The sequence below is a fragment of the Neoarius graeffei genome, chromosome 1, assembly GCF_027579695.1.
Source record: "Neoarius graeffei isolate fNeoGra1 chromosome 1, fNeoGra1.pri, whole genome shotgun sequence".
Classification (NCBI taxonomy): Eukaryota; Metazoa; Chordata; class Actinopteri; order Siluriformes; family Ariidae; genus Neoarius; species Neoarius graeffei.
The window spans coordinates 37,033,733-37,056,828 of NC_083569.1; the positions used below are offsets into that span (position 1 = coordinate 37,033,733).

Consider the following 23,096-nt stretch of genomic DNA (forward strand, 5'->3'; position numbering starts at 1 on the left):
CATGTTTGTGGAAGTGTATCATGGCACGAACAAAGGAGATTTCTGAGGATCTCAGAAAAAGCGTTGTTGATGCTCATCAGGCTGGAAAAGGTTACAAAACCATCTCTAAAGAGTTTGGACTCCACCAATCCACAGTCAGACAGATTGTGTACAAATGGAGGAAATCAAGACCATTGTTGCCCTCCCCAGGAGTGGTCGACCAACAAAAATCACTCCAAGAGCAAGGCGTGTAATAGTCGGCGAGGTCACAAAGGACCCCAGGGTAACTTCTAAGCAACTGAAGGCCTCTCTCACATTGGCTAATGTTCATGTTCACAAGTCCACCATCAGGAGAACACTGAACAACAATGGTGTGCATGGCAGGATTGCAAGGAGAAGGCCACTGCTCTCCAAAAAGAACATTGCTGCTCGTCTGCAGTTTGCTAAAGATCACGTGACAAGCCAGAAGGCTATTGGAAAAATGTTTTGTGGACGGATGAGACCAAAATAGAACTTTTTGGTTTAAATGAGACGCGTTATGTTTGGAGAAAGGAAAACACTGCATTCCAGCATAAGAACCTTCTTCCATCTGTGAAACATGGTGGTGGTAGTATCATGGTTTGGGCCTGTTTTGCTGCATCTGGGCCAGGACGGCTTGCCATCATTGATGGAACAATGAATTCTGAATTATACCAGCGAATTCTAAAGGAAAATGTCAGGACATCTGTCCATGAACTGAATCTCAAGAGAAGGTGGTTCATGCAGCAAGACAACGACCTGAAGGACACAAGTCGTTCTACCAAAGAATGGTTAAAGAAGAATAAAAGTTAATGTTTAGGAATGGCCAAGTCAAAGTCCTGACCTTAATCCAATGGAAATGTTGTGGAAGGACCTGAAGCGAGCAGTTCCTGTGAGGAAACCCACCAACATCCCAGAGTTGAAGCTGTTCTGTACGGAGGAATGGGCTAAAATTCCTCCAAGCCGGTGTACAGGACTGATCAACAGTTACCGGAAATGTTTAGTTGCAGTCATTGCTGCACAAGGGGGTCACACCAGATACTGAAAGCAAAGGTTCACATACTTTTGCCACTCACAGATATGTAATATTGGATCATTTTCCTCAATAAATAAATGACCAAATATAATATTTTTGTCTCATTTGTTTAACCGGGTTCTTTTTATCTACTTTTAGGACTTGTGTGAAAATCTGATGATGTTTTAGGCCATATTTATACAGAAATATAGAAAATTCTAAAGGGTTCACAAACTTTCAAGCACCACTGTATCGCAACAGGAGGATCTGCTGTCCAAGTTGCATTGCATTTAAGTTTGCAAATGTTAAATCTTTTATTGTTCAGAGTCTGAATATTCTGGACAGAGAGTAGCTGGGTGCTTATTGTATTAGTACGTGCCATTAACAGAAGCAAGGCTTATAGCTGTGGTTGTTTATGTTTTGTAGGGGTGGGGGGTGCATGATGGCAGCTTTCTGGACAGTGCATGGTCATCTCCTGAGTTTATTTATCCAAGGCCTGCAGACGTCAGGCCGGACCTCCCTGAGTTTGTTAGCCTTAAAGGGGCCCTGACCGCACGGAGCAATTCCTTGCATTCCACATGAGCCCTCATCGAATTAAAAGTAAAAAAAAATGGAGTTGTCTTTCTCGGCATTGCTGGAGCAAATACACATGCTTCATCACCCTGTTATAGTTCATGCATGTGATTGACACCCACCTCCCTTCCGGCTGCCTACAGTTCCAGCACCATCTGGTGTGGTGAGAAATCAGCATATTAGATTTGAGGGAAATGTGAAGTCGGTGGCACGGTGGTGTAATTGTTAGCACTGTCGCCTCACAGCAAGAAGGTTCTGGGTTCAAGCCCAGTGGCCGACGGGGGCCTTTCTGTGCGGAGTTTGTATGTTCTCTGCATGCAGGTGTTCCGGTTTCCCCCAAAGACATGTAGGTTAGGTTAATTGGTGGCTCTAAATTGACCGTGAGCGTGAACTGTTGTTTGTTTATCTCTGTGATGACCTGGCGACTTATCCAGGGTGTACCCTGCCTCTCACCCATAGTCAGCTAGGATAGGCTCCAGCTTGCCTGCGACCCTGAATAGGATAAGCATGGATGGATGGATGGATGAAGTAGCTACACTCATTTTATTTCCTTATAACTGTAAATTATGCCTGACTCTTGTATTGTAGCAGAGTAACCAAGCACTGTAATATCATGATATGTTTTTAAAACTAATACACTGCAATAATTCCTAGCTGAAATCACTGCCAGGCCCGTGGCTATGGGTGACGCAATCTCACACCATACCTGCCTTTAGTCCGAGCAAACGTGCTCACCTTGCTTCACCTCATCTCGTCTCGCCTCAACCCATCACCCCTTTATCTCTAGATGAGGCCTGATACTAGCACATTGGGGAGGATAAAGGAGTCAGTTATCTGTGCTATCACTTGACTCAAAGGAGGAATTCAAGGTTAAATTCATTATCATTTCTCTTCACTGCCAATGAATAGTGAGATTATTCCAGTCCTGGGACTGAACAAGAGGCCTGATTGGACTGTACACATGACTAAGATTTTCTATACACGGATATAAATCAGTGAAACCTTATAATTTATCATTTCGTCACAAATGACAACTTGTGCACAAGGGTGGGGCTTTTACAATACCAAAAGTACCCACTATAATTAACATGATAACGTGTTACCGCTACATGATACTGTATATAGCACCTTACCGGATCTGTTTAAATATACTACACTAGCGTTCAAAAATAATCCGACACTATCAGGGAAATCAAATACTCTCCAGTACCCACAAAGGTAGAACTCTTTAGCAGCTCTTAAGTTTCATGTGTTTATGTTCGAAATGTACTGTAAACTTAATTCAATTTCTCAGATAACTAAAAATACACAAGATTGAAGATAGTGATAAGCCTTTGAACCTGAAAAAGGGATTTTTTTTTTTTATCCCTGGATCACGTCTTTGAGCTTCATAGTGTTTCTTCTAAGACGTGTTGGCGGAAAGTGAGTCGTGAACATGCCCCATAAGTCTGTTTTATTTTTTTAGTGACAAGTTCTCTTACCTTTTTACAACTTCTTATTTAAAACAATGGATCAAAAAGTTTGATATGTGTAGGTATGTATATATTAAATGGACACAAGTGTTTTACTGGGAAATACATTTGGGAACTTTTTGTTTGTGCATGTGTCTATATAATAAAAAGAAAATCACATGTCGGCTTGAAGATATGACGTTTATCTTATCGTGTTGAAAAACTCGCATATTTTCATACAAAATGCATCATGGATCTGAGAGAGATATTTAAATAATATTGGCTGGCATTGAGTGGTCAGATGTATTCAGATGTATCAGATCTATCAGATGTATTCCATTCAGCTAGCAAGATACTGAACGAGTTGACGATGAGTAGCTGAATGGAATATATCTGATATACCATGAAAAAAACAGTCATTATTATTATCATCTCATCTCATTATCTCTAGCCGCTTTATCCTTCTACAGGGTCGCAGGCAAGCTGGAGCCTATCCCAGCTGACTACGGGCGAAAGGTGGGGTACACCCTGGACAAGTCGCCAGGTCATCACAGGGCTGACAACCATTCACACTCACATCTACAGTCAATTTATTTATTTTTTAAAGATATTTTTTGGGGCTTTTTTTCACCTTTATTGGATAGGACAGTGTAGAGACAGGAAATGAGTGGGAGAGAGAGATGGGGAGGGATCGGGAAATGACCTCGGGTCGGAATCGAACCCGGGTCCCCAGATTTATGGTATGGCGCCATATCCACCTGAGCCACGACGCCCCCACACCTACAGTCAATTTAGAGTCACCAGTTAACCTAACCTGCATGTCTTTGGGGGAAACCGGAGCACCCAGAGGAAACCCACGTGGACACGGGGAGAACATGCAAACTCCGCACAGGAAGGCCCTCGCTGGCCACGGGGCTCGAACCCGGACCTTCTTGCTGTGAGGCGACAGCGCTAACCACTACACCACCGTGCTGCCCCATTATTATTATAATACTACATACTCTCTTCATATCAGCATTCTTGAAGGCCGATGCTAGCTTACCTGTGATTTGGTGCTGTTAGCGCAGCAGTCCAGTTACCTTCCAGCTGGTGTAGCGTTAGCGAAAGCCAGTGCTAGTGCAGTCAAGCCAATTATTATTATTATTATTATTATTATTATTATCCCTGTGCAATTGACTGAGTTACTTTTAAAATCGACATCGACAGCTACACAAAATGGAGCGACCTGGCAGCCAGAATTATCTCAAAATCTTCCGTATTTAACAAAGCAAACCTGGTGGCCATGCTTGTTTACAAATTGTCACAGTCGCTCGCTAGCGTGGACGTTTTACATCTCTGATGTGTGACGTCATGTTGCCTTGAGAACAGTGCAATAACGTAAACCATATTCAACGCTCGTTCTTCACTGGGTAGAGTGAGGTAATACACTTAGGATAAGCAATATGCTAACAATATTGCAAGCTATCGAACCAAATAAATAAAACCCACTAGGAGGGAAGTGAACACGTTTTTATTCCATCGAAAAAGTATCCTGTACGTATAATAATTCCCAAAATTTCACTCAGATGATGTCACTCCCAGTGTTTTCCCACTGATTTGACGCACATGGTCAAAGTGGCGAATCGGTTCAAAGTTAAAATCCTTTTGATTAACTTATAGATTTTTTTTTTTTGTGGATGTGTCCATATAATATAAAGAACATTACACGGTGGTGTGAAGATATGAAGTTTATCTTCTCCTGTTGAAAAGATTTTGAATGAAATACATTAATATGTGTATATATTATAAATGTATATATAATATGAACGATACATTCACCACACAAAGATGAATGTCATATCAACACTCCACCATGTAATATCCTCTAAATATATAGGATACAGAAATACACCGAGGGCCTCCCACCCAGGCAGTATTTTGATGGTTGAATGTTCTAGCTTTCTTCACAGGCTCTACTTGGAACATTTTCTACAAAAAAAAATTTCAAAGTGAAGACAAAATGAAGAATCCCTTGAAGGTGCCAGATTACAAGTTATAAATAAATGAGTTTTTTTTTTAAATGACTTTCTTGGCAGGCTTTAATCATGTAATGTTTAATACTGTCACAGGAATAATAACGAAGTCGTAGTAAAAGATGTTGCTGCTGTTTAATTATTAAATTACCTTGAGAGCCCACAGTAATTGGCTAATGCTGCTGTGGTTAACCTGCCATATATATAAATTCCCCCTTTCTTAAACTTGTAAAGATTTTTTATTGCTCATTTTATTAATTTTAGAATTGATGGTGAAGCGAATAAAATAAAGAAATAACTCCGTCAATCATGTCTGTTAAAACATTTCCTCTCTTCGGCCTATCAGGCCAGACATAATTGACGAAAGCGACATAAACAGACCCACAGTGCTCCTTCCATTTCAGACCTGTTCACTTTCTCAGGGAACTAAAAGGGCACAAGATCACTGATCATTGAAAGTGCAACCTTAATGACATGGCATTTACCCCTGATGAAAGGTACTTTTGTTTTTCCAGATAGCATTTGGATTAGGGGCGGCATGGTGGTGTAGTGGTTAGCACTGTTGCCTCACAGCAAGAAGGTTCTGGGTTCGAGCCCAGTGGCTGACAAGGGCCTTTCTATGTGGAGTTTGCATGTTGTCTGCGTGGGTTTCCTCCAAAGACATGCAGGTTAGGCTAATTGGTGGCTCTAAATTGACTGTAGGTGTGAATGGTTGCTTGTCTCCATGTGTCAGCCCTGTGATAACCTGGTGACCTGTCCAGGGTGTACCCCACCTCTTGCCCATAGTCAGCTGGGATAGGCTCTAGCTTGCCAGTGACCCTGTACAGGATAATGGATGGTGGGATAGTACTAGTAGTGATCATGTTGGTGCTGTTTAATTCTTTAATAGTAGGAAATTCATGCCTGGGTGAAACATTTACTTAGGATCACTCACTCACTCACTGCTGTCTTTGTCACTGGTGAAAATTAGTAACCTTGTCAGTTTGTCGTCTGTGGCGTCTGGCCTCAGCTCTTTCTGCAAGCTTTGTCTCAGCAAGCGCTTTGCCCTGTCTTAGTTTGTTTTGCCATGCATCAAGGTTTGATGTTTCCTCGTACCAGTTTTGCCAAAACCACAGATGTTCAGATCCTCTTTGGCACAGTCTTTCTTTCCACCTTTTTCTTGGGCACCCTCTGGACCTGATTCCACTGGCTAATTCACCAAATAGGAGCTGTTTTGCGGGCGGCACGGTGGTTTAGTGGTTAGCACTGTCGTCTCACAGCAAGAAGGTCCTGGGTTCGAGCCCAGCGGCTGGCGAGGGGCTTTCTGTGTGGAGTTTGTATGTTCTCCCTGTGTCTGTGTGGGTTTCCTCCAGTTTCCCCCACAGTCCAAAGACATGCAGGTTAGGCTAATTGGTGGCTCTAAAGTGACTGTAGGTGTGAATGTGAGTTTGAATGGTTGTTTGTCTCTATGTGTAAGCCCTGCGATGATCTGGCGATTAGGGATGACTAGCTGGATGACTGGAATAGGCTCCAGCTTGCCTGTGACCCTGTAGAACAGGATAAGTGGCTACAGATAATGGATGGATGGGTTCTAAAGACCGGGTGGCACAGTGGTGTAGTGGTTAGTACTGTTGCCTCACAGCAAGAAGGTCCTGGGTTCGAGCCCAGCAGCTGGTGAGGGCCTTTCTGTGTGGAGTTTGTATGTTCTCCCTGTGTCTGTGTGGGTTTCCTCCAGTTTCCCCCACAGTCCAAAGACATGCAGGTTAGGTTAATCAGTGGCTCTAAATTGACTGTAGGTGTGAATGGTTGTTTGTCTCTGTGTCAGCCCTGCAATGACCTGGCGACTTGTCCAGGGTGTACCCTGCCTCTCGCCCATAGTCAGCTGGGATAGGCTCCAGCTTGCCTGCGACCCTGTAGAACAGGATAAGCAGGTACAGACAATGGATGGACGAATGGGTTCTAAAGACAGGGTGGCGCAGTGGTGTAGTCGTTAGCACTGTTGCTTCACAGCAAGAAGGTCCTGGGTTCGAGCCCAGTTTGCATGTTCTCCCCGTGTCTGCTCTGGTTTCCCCCACAGTCCAAAGACATGCAGGTTAGGCAAATTGTTGGCTTTAAATTGACCGTAAGTGTGAAAGGTTGTTTGTCTCTATGTGTCAGCCCTGCGATGACCTGGCGGCTTGTCCAGGATGTACCCCGCCTCCCGCCCATAGTCAGCTGGAATAGTCTCCAGCTTGCCTACCTACAACCCTGTAGAACAGGATAAGCGGCTACAGATAATGGATGGATGTATGGGTCCTGAAAACTAGTTGGCACAGTGGTGTCATCATTACCACTGTCGCCTCACAGCAAGAAGGTCCTGGGTTTAAGCCCAGTTTGCATGTTTTCCCCGTGTCTGCTCTGGTTTCGCCCACAGTGAGTGTGAATAGTTGTTTGTCTCTACTGTACTGTATGTGTCAGCCCTGCGATGACCTAGCGACTTGTCCAGGGTGTACCCTGCCTCTCGCCAATAGTCAGCTGGGATAGTCTCCAGCTTGCCTACCTACAACCCTGTAGAGCAGGATAAGCGGGTACAGATAATGGATGGACGGATGGGTCCTGAAGACCAGTTGGCACAGTGGTGTCATCATTAGCACTGTCGCCTCACAGCAAGAAGGTCCTGGGTTAGAGCCCAGTTTGCATGTTCTCCCCGTGTCAGAGCAGATTTCATAAATTGACCGTATGTGAGTGTGAATAGTTGTTTGTCTCTATGTGTCAGCCCTGCGATGACCTCGTGACTTGTCCAGGGTGTACCCCACCTCTCGCCCATAGTCAGCTGGGATAGTCTCCAGGTTGCCTACCTACAACCCTGTAGAACAGGATAAGCGGTTACAGATAATGGATGGACGGATGGGTCCTGAAAACCAATTGGCACAGTGGTGTCATCATTAGCACTGTCGCCTCACAGCAAGAAGGTCCTGGGTTCGAGCCCAGTTTGCATGTGTCTGGTCTGGTTTCGCCCACAGGCGTATGTGAGTGTGAATAGTTGTTTGTCTCTACTGTACTGTATGTGTCAGCCCTGCGATGACCTGGTGACTAGTCCAGGGTGTACCCCGCCTCTCGCCCATAGTCAGCTGGGATAGCCTCCAGCTTGCCTGCGACCCTGTAGAACAGGATAAGCGGCTACAGATAACGGATGGACGTATGGGTCCTGAAAACCGGTTGGCACAGTGGTGTCATCATTAGCACTGTCGCCTCACAGCAAGAAGGTCCTGGGTTCGAGCCCAGTTTGCATGTTCTCCCTGTGTCTGCTCTGGTTTCACCCACAGTGAGTGTGAATAGTTGTTTGTCTCTACTGTACTGTATGTGTCAACCCTGCGATGACCTGGCGACTTGTCCAGGGTGTACCCCGCCTCTCGCCCATAGTCAGCTGGGATAGTCTCCAGCTTGCCTACCTACTGTACAACCCTGTAGAACAGGATAAGCGGCTACAGATAATGGATGGACGGATGGGTCCTGAAGACCGGTTGGTACAGTGGTGTCATCATTAGCACTGTCGCCTCACAGCAAGAAGGTCCTGGGTTCGAGCCCAGTTTGCATGTGTCTGCTCTGGTTTCGCCCACAGGCGTATGTGAGTGTGAATAGTTGTTTGTCTCTACTGTACTGTATGTGTCAGCCCTGCGATGACCTCGCGACTTGTCCAGGGTGTACCCCGCCTCTCGCCCATAGTCAGCTGGGATAGTCTCCAGCTTGCCTACCTACTGTACAACCCTGTAGAACAGGATAAGCAGCTACAGATGACGGATGGACGGATGGGTCCTGAAGACCGGTTGGCACAGTGGTGTCATCATTAGCACTGTCACCTCACAGCAAAAAGGTAATGGGCTCGAGCACAGTTTCCATGTTCTCCCTGTGTCTGCTCTGGTTTCGCCCACAGTGAGTGTGAATAGTTGTTTGTCTCTACTATACTGTATGTGTCAGCCCTGCGATGACCTGGCGACTTGTCCAGGGTGTACCCCGCCTCTCGCCCATAGTCAGCTGGGATAGGCTCCAGCTTGCCTACCTACCTACAACCCTGTAGAACAGGATAAGCGGCTACAGATAACGGATGGACGGATGGGTCCTGAAGACCGGTTGGTACAGTGGTGTCATCATTAGCACTGTCGCCTCACAGCAAGAAGGTCCTGGGTTCGAGCCCAGTTTGCATGTGTCTACTCTGGTTTCGCCCACAGGCGTATGTGAGTGTGAATAGTTGTTTGTCTCTGTGTCAGCCCTGCGATGACCTCGCGACTTGTCCAGGGTATACCCCGCTTCTCGCCCATAGTCAGCTGGAATAGTCTCCAGCTTGCCTACCTACAACCCTGTAGAACAGGATAAGCGGCTGCAGATAACGGATGGACGTATGGGTCCTGAAAACTGGTTGGCACAGTGGTGTCATCATTAGCACTGTTGCCTCACAGCAAGAAGGTCCTGGGTTCGAGCCCAGTTTGCATGTTCTCCGTGTCTGCACTGGTTTTGCCCACAGGCGTATGTGAGTGTGAATAGTTGTTCGTCTCTACTGTACTGTATGTGTCAGCCCTGTGATGACCTCGCGACTTGTCCAGAGTGTACCCTGCCTCTCGCCCATAGTCAGCTGGGATAGCCTCCAGCTTGCCTGCGACCCTGTAGAACAGGATAAGCGGCTACAGATAACGGATGGACGTATGGGTCCTGAAAACTGGTTGGCACAGTGGTGTCATCATTAGCACTGTTGCCTCACAGCAAGAAGGTCCTGGGTTCGAGCCCAGTTTGCATGTTCTCCCTGTGTCTGCTCTGATTTCGCCCACAGTGAGTGTGAATAGTTGTTTGTCTCTACTGTACTGTATGTGTCAGCCCTGTGATGACCTCGCGACTTGTCCAGAGTGTACCCCGCCTCTTGCCCATAGTCAGCTGGGATAGTCTCCAGCTTGCCTACCTACTGTACAACCCTGTAGAACAGGATAAGCGGCTACAGATAATGGATGGACGGATGGGTCCTGAAGACCGGTTGGCACAGTGGTGTCATCATTAGCACTGTCGCCTCACAGCAAGAAGGTCCTGGGTTCGAGCCCAGTTTGCATGTTCTCCCTGTGTCTGCACTGGTTTTGCCCACAGGCGTATGTGAGTGTGAATAGTTGTTCATCTCTATGTGTCAGCCCTGCGAAGACCTGGCGACTTGTCCAGGGTGTACCCCGCCTCTCGCCCATAGTCAGCTGGGATAGCCTCCAGCTTGCCTGCGACCCTGTAGAACAGGATAAGCGGCTACAGATAACGGATGGACGGATGGGTCCTGAAGACCAGTTGGCACAGTGGTGTCATCATTAGCACTGTCGCCTCACAGCAAGAAGGTCCTGGGTTCGAGCCCAGTTTGCATGTGTCTACTCTGGTTTCGCCCACAGGTGTATGAGAGTGTGAATAGTTGTTTGTCTCTGTGTCAGCCCTGTGATGACCTCGCGACTTGTCCAGGGTATACCCCGCTTCTCGCCCATCGTCAGCTGGAATAGTCTCCAGCTTGCCTACCTACAACCCTGTAGAACAGGATAAGCGGCTACAGATAATGGATGGACGTATGGGTCCTGAAAACTGGTTGGCCCAGTGGTGTCATCATTAGCACTGTTGCCTCACAGCAAGAAGGTCCTGGGTTCGAGCCCAGTTTGCATGTTCTCTGTGTCTGCACTGGTTTCGCCCACAGGTGTATGAGAGTGTGAATAGTTGTTTGTCTCTGTGTCAGCTCTGCGATGACCTGGCGACTTGCCCAGGGTGTACCCCGCCTCTCGCCCATAGTCAGCTGGAATAGTCTCCAGCTTGCCTACCTACAACCCTGTAGAACAGGATAAGCAGCTACAGATAACAGATGGATGGATGGGTCCTGAAGACCGGTTGGTACCGTGGTGTCATCATTAGCACTGTTGCCTCACAGCAAGAAGTTCCTGGGTTCGAGCCCAGTTTGCATGTTCTCCCTGTGTCTGCACTGGTTTTGCCCACAGGTGTATGTGAGTGTGAATAGTTTTTTGTCTCTGTGTCAGCCCTGCGATGACCTGCCGACTTGTCCAGGATGTACCCCGCCTCTCGCCCATAGTCAGCTGGAATAGTCTCCAGCTTGCCTACCTACAACCCTGTAGAACAGGATAAGCGGCTACAGATAACAGATGGACGTATGGGTCCTGAAGACCGGTTGGCACAGTGGTGTCATCATTAGCACTCTCGCCTCACAGCAAGAAGGTCCTGGGTTCGAGCCCAGTTTGCATGTGTCTGGTCTGGTTTCGCCCACAGGCATATGTGAGTGTGAATATTTGTTTGTCTCTGTGTCAGCTCTGCGATGACCTGCCGACTTGTCCAGGATGTACCCCGCCTCTCGCCCATAGTCAGCTGGAATAGTCTCCAGCTTGCCTACCTACTGTACAACCCTGTAGAACAGGATAAGCGGCTACAGATAACAGATGGACGTATGGGTCCTGAAGACCGGTTGGCACAGTGGTGTCATCATTAGCACTCTCGCCTCACAGCAAGAAGGTCCTGGGTTCGAGCCCAGTTTGCATGTGTCTACTCTGGTTTTGCCCACAGGCATATGTGAGTGTGAATATTTGTTTGTCTCTGTGTCAGCTCTGCGATGACCTGGCGACTTGTCCAGGATGTACCCCGCCTCTCGCCCATAGTCAGCTGGAATAGTCTCCAGCTTGCCTATCTACAACCCTGTAGAACAGGATAAGCGGCTACAGATAACGGATGGACATATGGGTCCTGAAAACCGGTTGGCACAGTGGTGTCATCATTAGCACTCTCGCCTCACAGCAAGAAGGTCCTGGGTTCGAGCCCAGTTTGCATGTGTCTGGTCTGGTTTCGCCCACAGGCATATGTGAGTGTGAATAGTTGTTTGTCTCTGTGTCAGCTCTGCGATGACCTGGCGACTTGTCCAGGGTGTACCCCGCCTCTCGCCCATAGTCAGCTGGAATAGTCTCCAGCTTGCCTACCTACTGTACAACCCTGTAGAACAGGATAAGCGGCTACTTATAACGGATGGACGTATGGGTCCTGAAAACCGGTTGGCACAGTGGTGTCATCATTAGCACTCTCGCCTCACAGCAAGAAGGTCCTGGGTTCGAGCCCAGTTTGCATGTGTCTACTCTGGTTTCGCCCACAGGCATATGTGAGTGTGAATAGTTGTCTCTGTGTCAGCTCTGCGATGACCTGCCGACTTGTCCAGGATGTACCCCGCCTCTCGCCCATAGTCAGCTGGAATAGTCTCCAGCTTGCCTACCTACAACCCTGTAGAACAGGATAAGCGGCTACAGATAATGGATGGATGTATGGGTCCTGAAAACCGGTTGACACAGTGGTGTCATCATTAGCACTCTCGCCTCACAGCAAGAAGGTCCTGGGTTTGAGCCCAGTTTGCATGTGTCTACTCTGGTTTCGCCCACAGGCATATGTGAGTGTGAATAGTTGTCTCTGTGTCAGCTCTGCGATGACCTGCCGACTTGTCCAGGGTGTACCCCGCCTCTCGCCCATAGTCAGCTGGAATAGTCTCCAGCTTGCCTACCTACAACCCTGTAGAACAGGATAAGCGGCTACAGATAATGGATGGACGTATGGGTCCTGAAAACCGGTTGGCACAGTGGTGTCATCATTAGCACTCTCGCCTCACAGCAAGAAGGTCCTGGGTTCGAGCCCAGTTTGCATGTTCTCCCTGTGTCTGCACTGGTTTTGCCCACAGGCGTATGTGAGTGTGAATAGTTGTTTGTCTCTGTGTCAGCCCTGCGATGACCTCGCGACTTGTCCAGGGTGTACCCCGCCTCTTGCCCATAGTCAGCTGGGATAGTCTCCAGCTTGCCTACCTACTGTACAACCCTGTAGAACAGGATAAGCGGCTACAGATAACGGATGGACGTATGGGTCCTGAAAACCGGTTGGCACAGTTGTGTCATCATTAGCACTCTCGCCTCACAGCAAGAAGGTCCTGGGTTCGAGCCCAGTTTGCATGTGTCTGGTCTGGTTTCGCCCACAGGCGTATATGAGTGTGAATAGTTGTTCGTCTCTACTGTACTGTATGTGTCAACCCTGCGATGACCTGATAGATGATAGAGGAGAAGCAATAAATAAATAAATAAATAAATAAATAGTTCTTCTTATCAATAGACAGCACTCCCAGTGCTGGTGCTGGATTAGTGAAAGAGCTCTCTCTCTCTCGCCCCTCCCGCCTCTATTTTTTTTTTTTTTTGGAGGTCTCTGCCTGGGTGGTCTCTCTCTCTCTCTCTCTCTCTCTCCGCTCCGCCGAGCTGTTGCTTAGCAGCTAATAATAGGCGATGTTTGCAGAGTAATTTGCCTCTTCCTCCGGCCAATGAGAGCCAGAGCGCCGCTCCATCAAAACCCGGGCGCTTTTTTTCAGCTCGCGCTCACAGACCTTCCTCCAAACGCTGAAGTGCTGTGCGAGCGCGGCCACACTGTCCGGAAAGAGCTCGCGCACCACACACACTTATATACATATATACATATATATACACACACACACTTCCACACACTCTTTCTGACTGAGACTGAGAAGGAAAGGAAAGGAAGGGAAAGGAAGGGAAAGGAAGGGAAAGGAAGAGCGTCCAGACCGAATGAAGACCGAAGGATCTGCCCGGATTGGAGCCCAGAATGTTGGCATGGTGCTGCAGGAGATCGGTTCACAGGAACACTAGCACGCACAGATCCTCGGAGCCGCGCGCGGCGGATGCGGCTGCGCTTGCGCTCGCGCTCGCTCATCCAGGATTACCAAGGCGCCTCTCCTTCTTCTTCTTCTTCTCTTTCATTTTGTTCTCCTCTTCCCAGTCTCGTTCGGACTATGGCCTCGGCTCCCACACTGGCGGGGGCCGAAGGGTTTGGAGTTTTACCCCCGAGCTACACGCGCTCCGGTAACCCGGACCTCCTCACCCGCAGAGCCGCTTACTGCCACGCCGCTTATGCGCTCAAACAGATCGCCAAGGTGACCGACACTCAGGCTCCGAGTGCACAAGAGTGCACACACTATTATTATTATTATTATTATTATTATTATTATTATTATTATTGTTTCCTTTTCTTCTTGTTTGTTTGTTTGTTGCATGTGTGCTGCTTTTCATCTCTTAGAAGTGACGGATCATTAATGCGCTCGTGCAGGACGCACGCGCACTCACGCGCACGCGCAACATGACCGGCTGTAACTATAATAATAATAATAATAATAATAATAATTTATTGACTTGCACTACCGTTCAAAAGTTTGGGGTCACCCGGACAATTTTGTGTTTTCCATGAAAAGTCACACTTTTTTATTTATTTACAAGTCGTAAAATGAATAGGAAAGACATTTTTTTCTGGCCATTTTGAGCATTTAATCGACCCCATAAAATAATGTGATGCTCCAGAAACTCAATCTGCTCAAAGGAAGGTCAGTTTTATAGCTTCTCTAAAGAGCTCAACTGTTTTCAGCTGTGCTAACATGATTGTACAAGGGTTTTCTAATCCTCCATTAGCCTTCTGAGGCAATGAGCAAACACATTGTACCATTAGAACACTGGAGTGAGAGTTGCTGGAAATGGGCCTCTATACACCTATGGAGATATTGCACCAAAAACCAGCAGCTCGAATAGTCATTTAGCACATTAGCAATGTATAGAGTGCATTTCTGATTAGTTTAAAGTCATTGAAAAGAACAGTGCTTTTCTTTCAAAAATGAGGACATTTCAAAGTGACCCCAAACTTTTGAACGGTAGTGTGTGTGTGTGACATTCTGAATCAAATCCAGATTTCCAGACTGTAATGCATGAAAGATTTCAGATTTCATGAAGCCCTGAAACATGGTAAATTCTGAGTTTTTAATGATCCGAATCATTTCTGAGTATCAATATCGGAGGCGAATCGAACAGCTTCCTAAAGAATCACAATTCAGAGGAATCGATTCGTTTTGAATTGCTTCCTAAACCAGTGATGGGAATCGTTTAAGATTTTGCCTCTTTTGTTTGTTTGTACTGCAAGAACTAACCATCCTAATATAAGGAAAAGCGCAGTAAATTTGAGAACCTTTCGCCTATAATCAATCTGCCAGTGCAGTAAGATAATTACATCTTCAAATAAGTTGGTTGCAATCTAGAACTAGGTTTAATAATCTCAAACTTGGTGTCTTGTTTTCTTCTAATAAGAAATGCTAGATCTATTTTTCAAGATATGCTAAGATATTTTTTTGCAGTGTACTTGCTCGTGCAATCCATGAATGGTTGTAGGTTAAATGCTCGAGTCCCAGGCATGCCCATATGTCATGTTCTCATCTCTGATTAGTCTAGTTAGACAGAATATGTCCTTCATGCGCCCATCCATTTGGTGTCAAAACTTCATCTGGTGGATCAGCAGCCCAGTAATGAGATGCTGTTGAGGCGAGATGATGATGATTTAGTTCTTATCGGAGATCTACACTTTATCACTACCTTCATCTGGACCTAGTTGTGTTTGAAACCTATTGGTCTGTTCTGTAACTTTATAGTTATACACTGTAGTTTTATATTTATACACACATGGGGAGAGAGAGAGAGGGGTGTTTAATAGAAATGTGCAAAAGATCTGAGACACTTCCTGGACAACTAAAGCAGAAATCATACATCTAAAAATTGACAAAACATATCTACAGCAACTTCCAGAAGAAGAAGAAGTCGTTGATAAAATATACAAGTTATACACGTAATGTATAACAACTTCCTCTGATTTCCTCATGTCAGCTTTTCCAAACCATTCGAGGAATGTTTGAAGAAATGCAAAACCCAATGAAGGTTGCTCCTACATAGCGTCTGCTGTGCATGAGTTTGTGTGTGTGTGTGTGGTCCACATCAAGCTGTGACGTTTGAATTGCTTGGCACATGAAACTGGATAGCTCAAAATCGCCATTTCCGTTTCCTCGAAGCCAAACAGTCACCCAGGCGCTGATTATGGCTCGTTTAAAAAGCGCCCGTCCTGCAAGGTGGTCAGAGAGGAACCAGAGTAACATGATGTTTTATTCACTGTACGAGCCTTCCAGTTATCAGGGTTATGCAATAGTGTTTAGCTATTTAGCTCATGGAGGGCTTTCGGCGTTCAACTCGGGTCACTTTGGATACGAGAGAAAATAAGCCTGCACTCAATAAGTGTGAGCTGCATTGTATTGCAGCTTGTACAAACCAAGCACGGAAATACAGATTGTAATAACGAGTGAAAATTTAGCAGAAATCAAAAGTAGAACGCTTTTTTTGTGTGTGTGTGTGTGCCACTTTTACATTCAAAGTTGATACATATTACTAAGGAGTTAAATTTATGGCCTGTATGTGGCGTTCCGATTTTTTCTCAATAACTAAATCTGTGTTTTAAAATACAACAACAAACCACACAGTGTGTTCTGTGTTGATGCCTGGTTGTGAAATGCTTTACAGATCCAGGCTTTGTGTGGCATTGCTCTGAATCTGAAATAAGTGTCTATGGACCAAGTGACTAAGTGTTCCTCTCTTGTGTCACAGGGGAAGGCTGTGGGTCAGAAAGCTCCGCTGTGGCTCCGGGCAAGGTTCCAGGCTCTCCTCTTTACTCTGGGTTGTCATATTCAGCGACACTGTGGAAAAGTGCTTTTTATTGGACTCCTCGTCTTTGGAGCCTTCTCGGTTGGCCTGCGAGTGGCCGCCATCGAGACAGACATCGAACAGCTATGGGTGGAAGGTGAGTCTGTGCCGTTTGGTCTTTTTGGAGGGTTTTGGCTGGGATTGTAATGGGTGAGCCAAATGAACTTGTTTGTGAGTGTTACGTTCTGGTGTCAAGTCGTGGGGGGTCTCGGAAAAGAGAGAGACAGCACCATATGACCAAGCACACCATTCCTTTTGCTTCACTGCCTATTTTTGGAGAAGCTTCCCTGTTTTACTGCTGTACAAACAAGCTGACTGACAGCAGGGTACTGAATGGAAATTAGATTTTGCTTCTAGCTGTATGTACGGTTCTTGGGATTTTTTTTCTCTTCTTTTTCTTTCCACCAGCCACTCTGTGGGCTTGCAGTATGCAGTAGCGAGGTCTTTGAACATGGACTGTGGGCTCAGGAATTCCATATCTCCTGTCACGCACAAGTAGTGTTCTTTTTTTTTTTCTAGTGCATGCAAGCCTTCTCTTGTTCTCTCCCCATCAGGCAGTATTGTTTGCCTTTGCGCCGTGTGTGTGTGTGTGTGTGTGTCTGGTTTTTTTTTCCCCCCTTCCCTTCCTCATTCGACGTCGTTTCTGCACGCCTCACTTATCTCTGCGTTTTCGGGCATCTTTATTTGGTTTTCACACTGCCAAATTCCTTCTAAGCCCCCTAGGCTTTCGCAGTGGTGCTGATCCCCTGCACAGATGGGCTGTGTGAATTGTTAGCCATCTTGGAGGCACTGACCCCCACCCCTACCCTCCACCCTCCCTCCCTCCGGCTCTCTGTGTGGTCCTTAACTATTCTTGGATTCCGTTCAACAATAAAGGCACCCTTTTCCTCTAGCGACAGGGCAAAAAAAAAAAGGGAATACAGCTGAAGTTTATTCACCTGTTCTACACATATATGGATATAAACACGTATACTGACATGGTACGGCGCTATAAATGCATTATAAATCTGATTTTAGTAACTTGTTAGTGCATGATTCCGTGAAGGGGAAATGTGGATTCCAGGGATGTTTTTTTTTTGTCTAGCCAGTTTACGTGCTGTAGTGAAGTGAACTGATTTAATTATATGGTTTTTTTTTTTTTGTGTGTGTGTGTGTGTGTGTGTGTGTGTGTGTGTGTGTGTGTTTGTTTTGCCATTTGCACTCGTTTATGCTCATATATATTCCTTCACATGTATATCATGTTGTTTCATTGCATACATGAGTGTTGTATGTGGGCCATGCAGAGGGAGCTGTCAGGGTTCGTCACAAAATTAGGGCACCTATGGAAAGCAGACATACAGCACAAAGCTCAGAGAGAGAGAGAGAGAGAGAGAGGTGCAGATGCTGTAAAAGGGCTCTGTGCCTTTAAGAGGCAGGGCCCATGTTACTAAAGTTTCTGCTTGCGTTGTTTCCCCCAATAGCCCATTGACAAAGCTGCTCACCACTGAATGGAGAGTAAGTGGTTTGGTAACATGGAGAGGTTAGTTCTCACACACAGGCACACACAAACACAAAAGTCATACGGACAAAGGCAAGGCTTTTTTAAATAGATCTTTTAATACACAGCACTGTTCGCAAGTGTTTATTAAAGTTTCGTCTCGCCATAGGACATCAACCTGCTTCGAAAGAAAAAAAAATTACTCAATCAGCTGAGAATCCAAAATGAAAAAGGACACACAGGGGTCACTGTTTATACATGTGCAGCATGAGAGTGGTGCCTGTAAAAGGGAAAAGGCTCACATTTGTCCAGCTGTGCATTTGGGATCATCATATACCCTAAGCACCATCACTCCAACCTCTGCCCCCACACCCACCCACCCACCGGCCGACCCAACTGTCACTCTGGCCATCAGGACCACCCGGGCATCCGTGATTGCTTCCTCCTTCCCTCAAATGAAGTGCAAAGAAGAGAGACCACAGAATGTGAGGGAGTTCGGGAGAACCAAGAAGCCTCCGTGTGCTGCATTTTGTCTTTCGGCACACTGAAGTAAAACCTCCCTCCCTCCCTCCTTGTCCCTTATGTACTCTTTGAGCCTACCATCTCTTTCTTTCTGAAACGTAATGAAGAACGAGAGAAGAAACAGACTCTTCAGGGACATTTCTGATTCGCTACTGTCTACTGTATTAAGCGTCAGCATGTTCGTTTTTACTTATTTCAACATTTTTTTTTTTAATCGGTAAACACAAGTTTGTACTTGTATCATTATCATCTGCTGTGTATATTTTTTAAATAGATTTTTTTAATGAAAGATTTTGGAAAAAAAAAAAAGTCTGCCTTGTTTTAAGAGGGCTGAGGTCATTGCTGGAAGCTTGGGAAAGTGCGAGCTGGACCCCATTGTCAGGAAGAAGAAAAGGGGGGTAATAAAGTAGAATGTGGGGTGAAGGGTTGGGGGCAGGGGAGAGCAGTGTTTTATCAGAGCTATCCTTAAATGTTCTATACATCGGAACTTTATCACCATGTGTGTACCCGTTCCAGGGGATAATTTGTTCGGGGAATGAAGTAGGACTCTCTGAGGTGGCCACCATCTTGTTTCAATCATATAGCAAGCCATGAGAGAATGTAAGTCTGTTTCTCTTTCAGAAGGAAGCATAAACAACAGCTTGTTATTGACAAGCCATACCATTGCGGTGGGCTGGGAAGACCAAAGTATTCATGCGCACTCACATGACTAACGGTTTAGGAACTAAATGTAAACGGTCAATATTTAAAAAAAGAAAATGTCCGTTGGGTTAAAAGGACGGTACCGTTTGTTAAACAGAAAAAGATGTTTGTGTACTCGTGCACAAGCTGAGGTTAATTCATCTCATCTGTCTTGACACAGTTTTGGTGCGCTTGACAGACATGGGCAACACAAGCAAGCTGTGCAAACATTATGGAAAAAAGAGAGCAAAGCTTTCTGGGTAGCAAGCTTGGCTGAGATTTTTAAAGTCACCACACACTGGCGAAGAGCATGGATGGTGGGAGAACAAACATCGTCACATTCGCGTCAATTCAGTGACCCTTTCCTCTGCCGCTCAGAGACCAAGCATAGAAGGGAGGGAAAAAAAAAGAAATGAGGTAAATCCAACAATTAGAAATGGATAATTCTCGAGTGGCTGCTTTAACAGAAAGGACGCTCTATGAAGCATTATTGGACGCGAATGGCAAGTCGCAGCAGCGGAGCTGCATAAACAAACTCGGACCTCACCAGTCGAAAGAACAAACAAGGCCCGAGTCAACCTGGGTCAGTTGAAAATGTTTATTTCAGCCCACCCCCTTCCATTTCCCAACCCCCTACACACATCCACCAGAGCCCAGACTCCCAGCACTAGTTCCTCAAGAACAGCCTAGGAGTTGAATACTCAATTCAGCAGGCCTCCCTTTTCCCCGAGTCCTGCTCTGCTAGTCCCTTTCAAAGAGCAAAGAGTTCTCCCTTCAAGTCTCTGACCACAATCAGTACATCTGGCTGAGCATTTCCCCGACAACATACAACAATTTTATAGACGCTGACGGGGCAAACTGCTCTATAAGTATCTCAGTGAGATGGTTCTCATACGAACAAGGCTACGTACTTGGCTGGTTGGTTTTAGTGTTATTCGTGCTATACCTCTGGTGCGCCGTGACTTCTATATGCTCTGTCTATTCCCTTATTAAATTAGACTGCTCAGAGGCTGTACATTTTCCATCATTTTTCTTTGTGCGGAGATAACATAGAGTGTCTTTTGATTCTTATAGAAACGCACAGTGCTGTGCAGAAGTCTCAGGCACGTGTAAAGAAATGCCGGAGACCAAAACTAGCTGAAAAATAATGAAATGAAATGTTTCAACATTAAAAAAATAATAATAATACTGTAATAATGAAACGAAGCTAATATTTGGCGTGATATTAAAAAAAAATAAAAAAAAGAGTGCAGTTTGATAAGGAAATGAGCTGTAGGTTTTACTGAGCGTCTTACAGAACCAGCCCCAGTTCTTCTGGACACTTTTATTGTCACACTCGCTTCTTCATTTTGCACCAAAACCCAGCAGCCTTCATTATGTTTTCTTTTTTAACCGGAAAAGTGGTCTCTTATGGAATACGCTGCTCAGATACAAGCTTTTTTCCCCTGTAACATTTACATTTGTGCTGGGGAAAAAAACCGAACGTTTGGAACTCCGAACATGTTTTTGTAGTGACTCGATAACGTAGAAGTCATAAAATAGAAATCTATAACATGTCTATATATGTTTCCTTCTTTGGTTAAAGGGATTATATTTATATCTTCGAACTTGAGAAGAATAAAAAATGGCTCTTGGGCTCAGTAAATTCATTTCCAGTCTGAATAAGACCAGCAACGTGGAAAACTTTTGCTTTTCAACATGGCTTGAATGTATGTTTCAACTACACATTAAGCTGTATTAGCAGCCACTGGAGTGCCTAATGTGGGCATTTTTCCACAACAGCCAACACTAGGGATGATTAGCATAATTAGTACAGGCTTGGCTATACATATGGAAATGGACAGGGTCTAAATGCCAGCACTAGTTGAAATTTATGTCAGTGCTGACAGAAGCATCAGGTTTGAATAGATGGTAAGAGGAGCTTAGATTTTGTAATCTGTCTTGATTTGTTTTTGGTTCTATTTTTTCTTTTTCATAAAAAAAAAAAACGAGATCAAAGTATTATTTAAGAACAAACCCATAGTGAACGAACCACTTGACGGAAACAGAAACACCCTTGACATAAGCAGCGTTTCTTTAGGTAAAGTGAATCCATCCCTCCCTTTTCTTACACATTGTTTCAGCTGCCTGGGAAAAAGTCTCGATCCATTTGTTTTTGTTGAGTGGGTTTCTCGCTTTAGTTTTTTTTTTTTTTCCACTGTTTGTTGGGAAACATATATATAAAAGGGGGGCTGGAAACGAGAGTATCCCCCCATGCCCTTGCCTCGGCTCTGGGTGAGCCAGAGGTGGAGCCGTCGCCATCTCGCCCAGGGGCGGTAGAGTAGAGACGGGCACAAACGCTCCTTCAGGGACGTCCCATTCATAGTGTCCGTGATTGAGAGTTGCACTCGAACTGCAGCTTCGAAAAACGTTTGTCCTTTGGCCAAAATCGACCCTTTTGTTACCCCAGTAAGTAGCGTGCCTTCAAAACAGAGAAGCAAAGAGCCTGGAATGGCTGAGATGAATCAAAGTCTAGGTGGCAAATGGACTCGGTTTGTACGTGGTGTATGTCTTTGTGCTCGTTGGCACTCGCTTGTGTCTTCGTATTCGAGTTTTTACTTGGGTGGCAGAACCAGGTAAAAATGTCTCTTTCAGCACTCTTCCTTGTGGGACTTCCTCCAAATCAGCATGGGTCTTTTCACTGGCCTCCTAATCCCACTAATCTGGTCCACAACACTTTGAAGGTGGCCTGGTATAATGGAGTGAGGACTCAGTGCCAGCAACTCCACACTACAGCACCACTTGCAACTGTTACACACACACACACACACACACACTAGAAGCCACTTAGAATGATCCTGGAATGAGATCCATTTCTTATTGTCCTGGTGAAATGGCTTTAGTTGGGTGTTTTTTTTTTTTTTTATAGTTTTGCAGCAAAAGTCACACAGCTTGTTATTTCCATATAAACGTTTCTTACTTCCGCTGTTTATAATTTTTTTTCAAGCGTGATGATGATGATAGTTTATCGGGAACTTTTATCGAAGCCGTGGTATTTGACACCGCCGTAACCATGAACTGGTATGTTTATGTCATGCCTGGTGTCGCACTCTAACTTGGTAGGATACAGTGTGCCGCTTGCTGGGTGGTCCAATGGGCGTGTAGGAGAATGCTGTTGAGAGGGTCCAGCAGAGGGCTGACCCATGGAGGAAGAGGGTTTCTTCTCCATGCTTCATTACATGTCAATTTCCAGACCGCCTGCTGGGAATGTAGGCCCTCACACAAGCGCCGTTCCTAGCCCAAGCCGTAAGAAAGGCTGTGCGAGAGATTAGGATGGATTTAGCGTTTAGCATTGGTGTTTCAGTCGCAGGGCAGAAAATGTGGGGGCAGTAGATAAGCAAATGATTAGTTTACAAGATATTGAGGTTAGTTTGTTTTTTCTTGGTGGGGAGCAGTGGTCAGACCCTCCTGGTGGATAATTGGCCTGTGGTGGTGATGTCACTCCCAGGGCTGTGAAAAATGATGGGAGACACAAAAGAGGTGCTCAGCCTGTGTGAGAGAGAGAGAGTGCTGCTGAGATATCAATACACATCAGCCTTTTATAGTATGTTAATAGAGTCTCATTTTTACTGCTTTGAATCAACTTTCTGGCTATTAAAAGTCTGTATAGTCCTCCCTCAGGGCTGGACTGATTTGTAATGGGAAGTTAGGTAAACCTCTTTACAGCGAAGCGCAGGTTTCCTGAAAACCTCCCCCTGAAACCAGCATAGCAATGGAGCACTCAAAACCTCCCCATTCTCAAATACGTATTCCAGCTCCTAT

General features: G+C 45.6%; 1 protein-coding gene across 1 annotated transcript in view; it reads left to right on the plus strand.

Moving 5' to 3' along the window:
- Positions 1 to 13,375: 13,375 nt before the first annotated feature.
- The window catches only part of ptch2 (patched 2), a 32,803-nt gene continuing 23,082 nt past the window's right edge, over positions 13,376 to 23,096 (plus strand). Inside the window, exons 1-2 of the mRNA XM_060931309.1 lie at positions 13,376 to 13,986; positions 16,520 to 16,712. Of these exons, the coding sequence (XP_060787292.1) occupies positions 13,735 to 13,986; positions 16,520 to 16,712 (445 nt within the window). The 5' untranslated portion in view covers positions 13,376 to 13,734. The remainder of the gene's footprint in view (positions 13,987 to 16,519; positions 16,713 to 23,096) is intronic.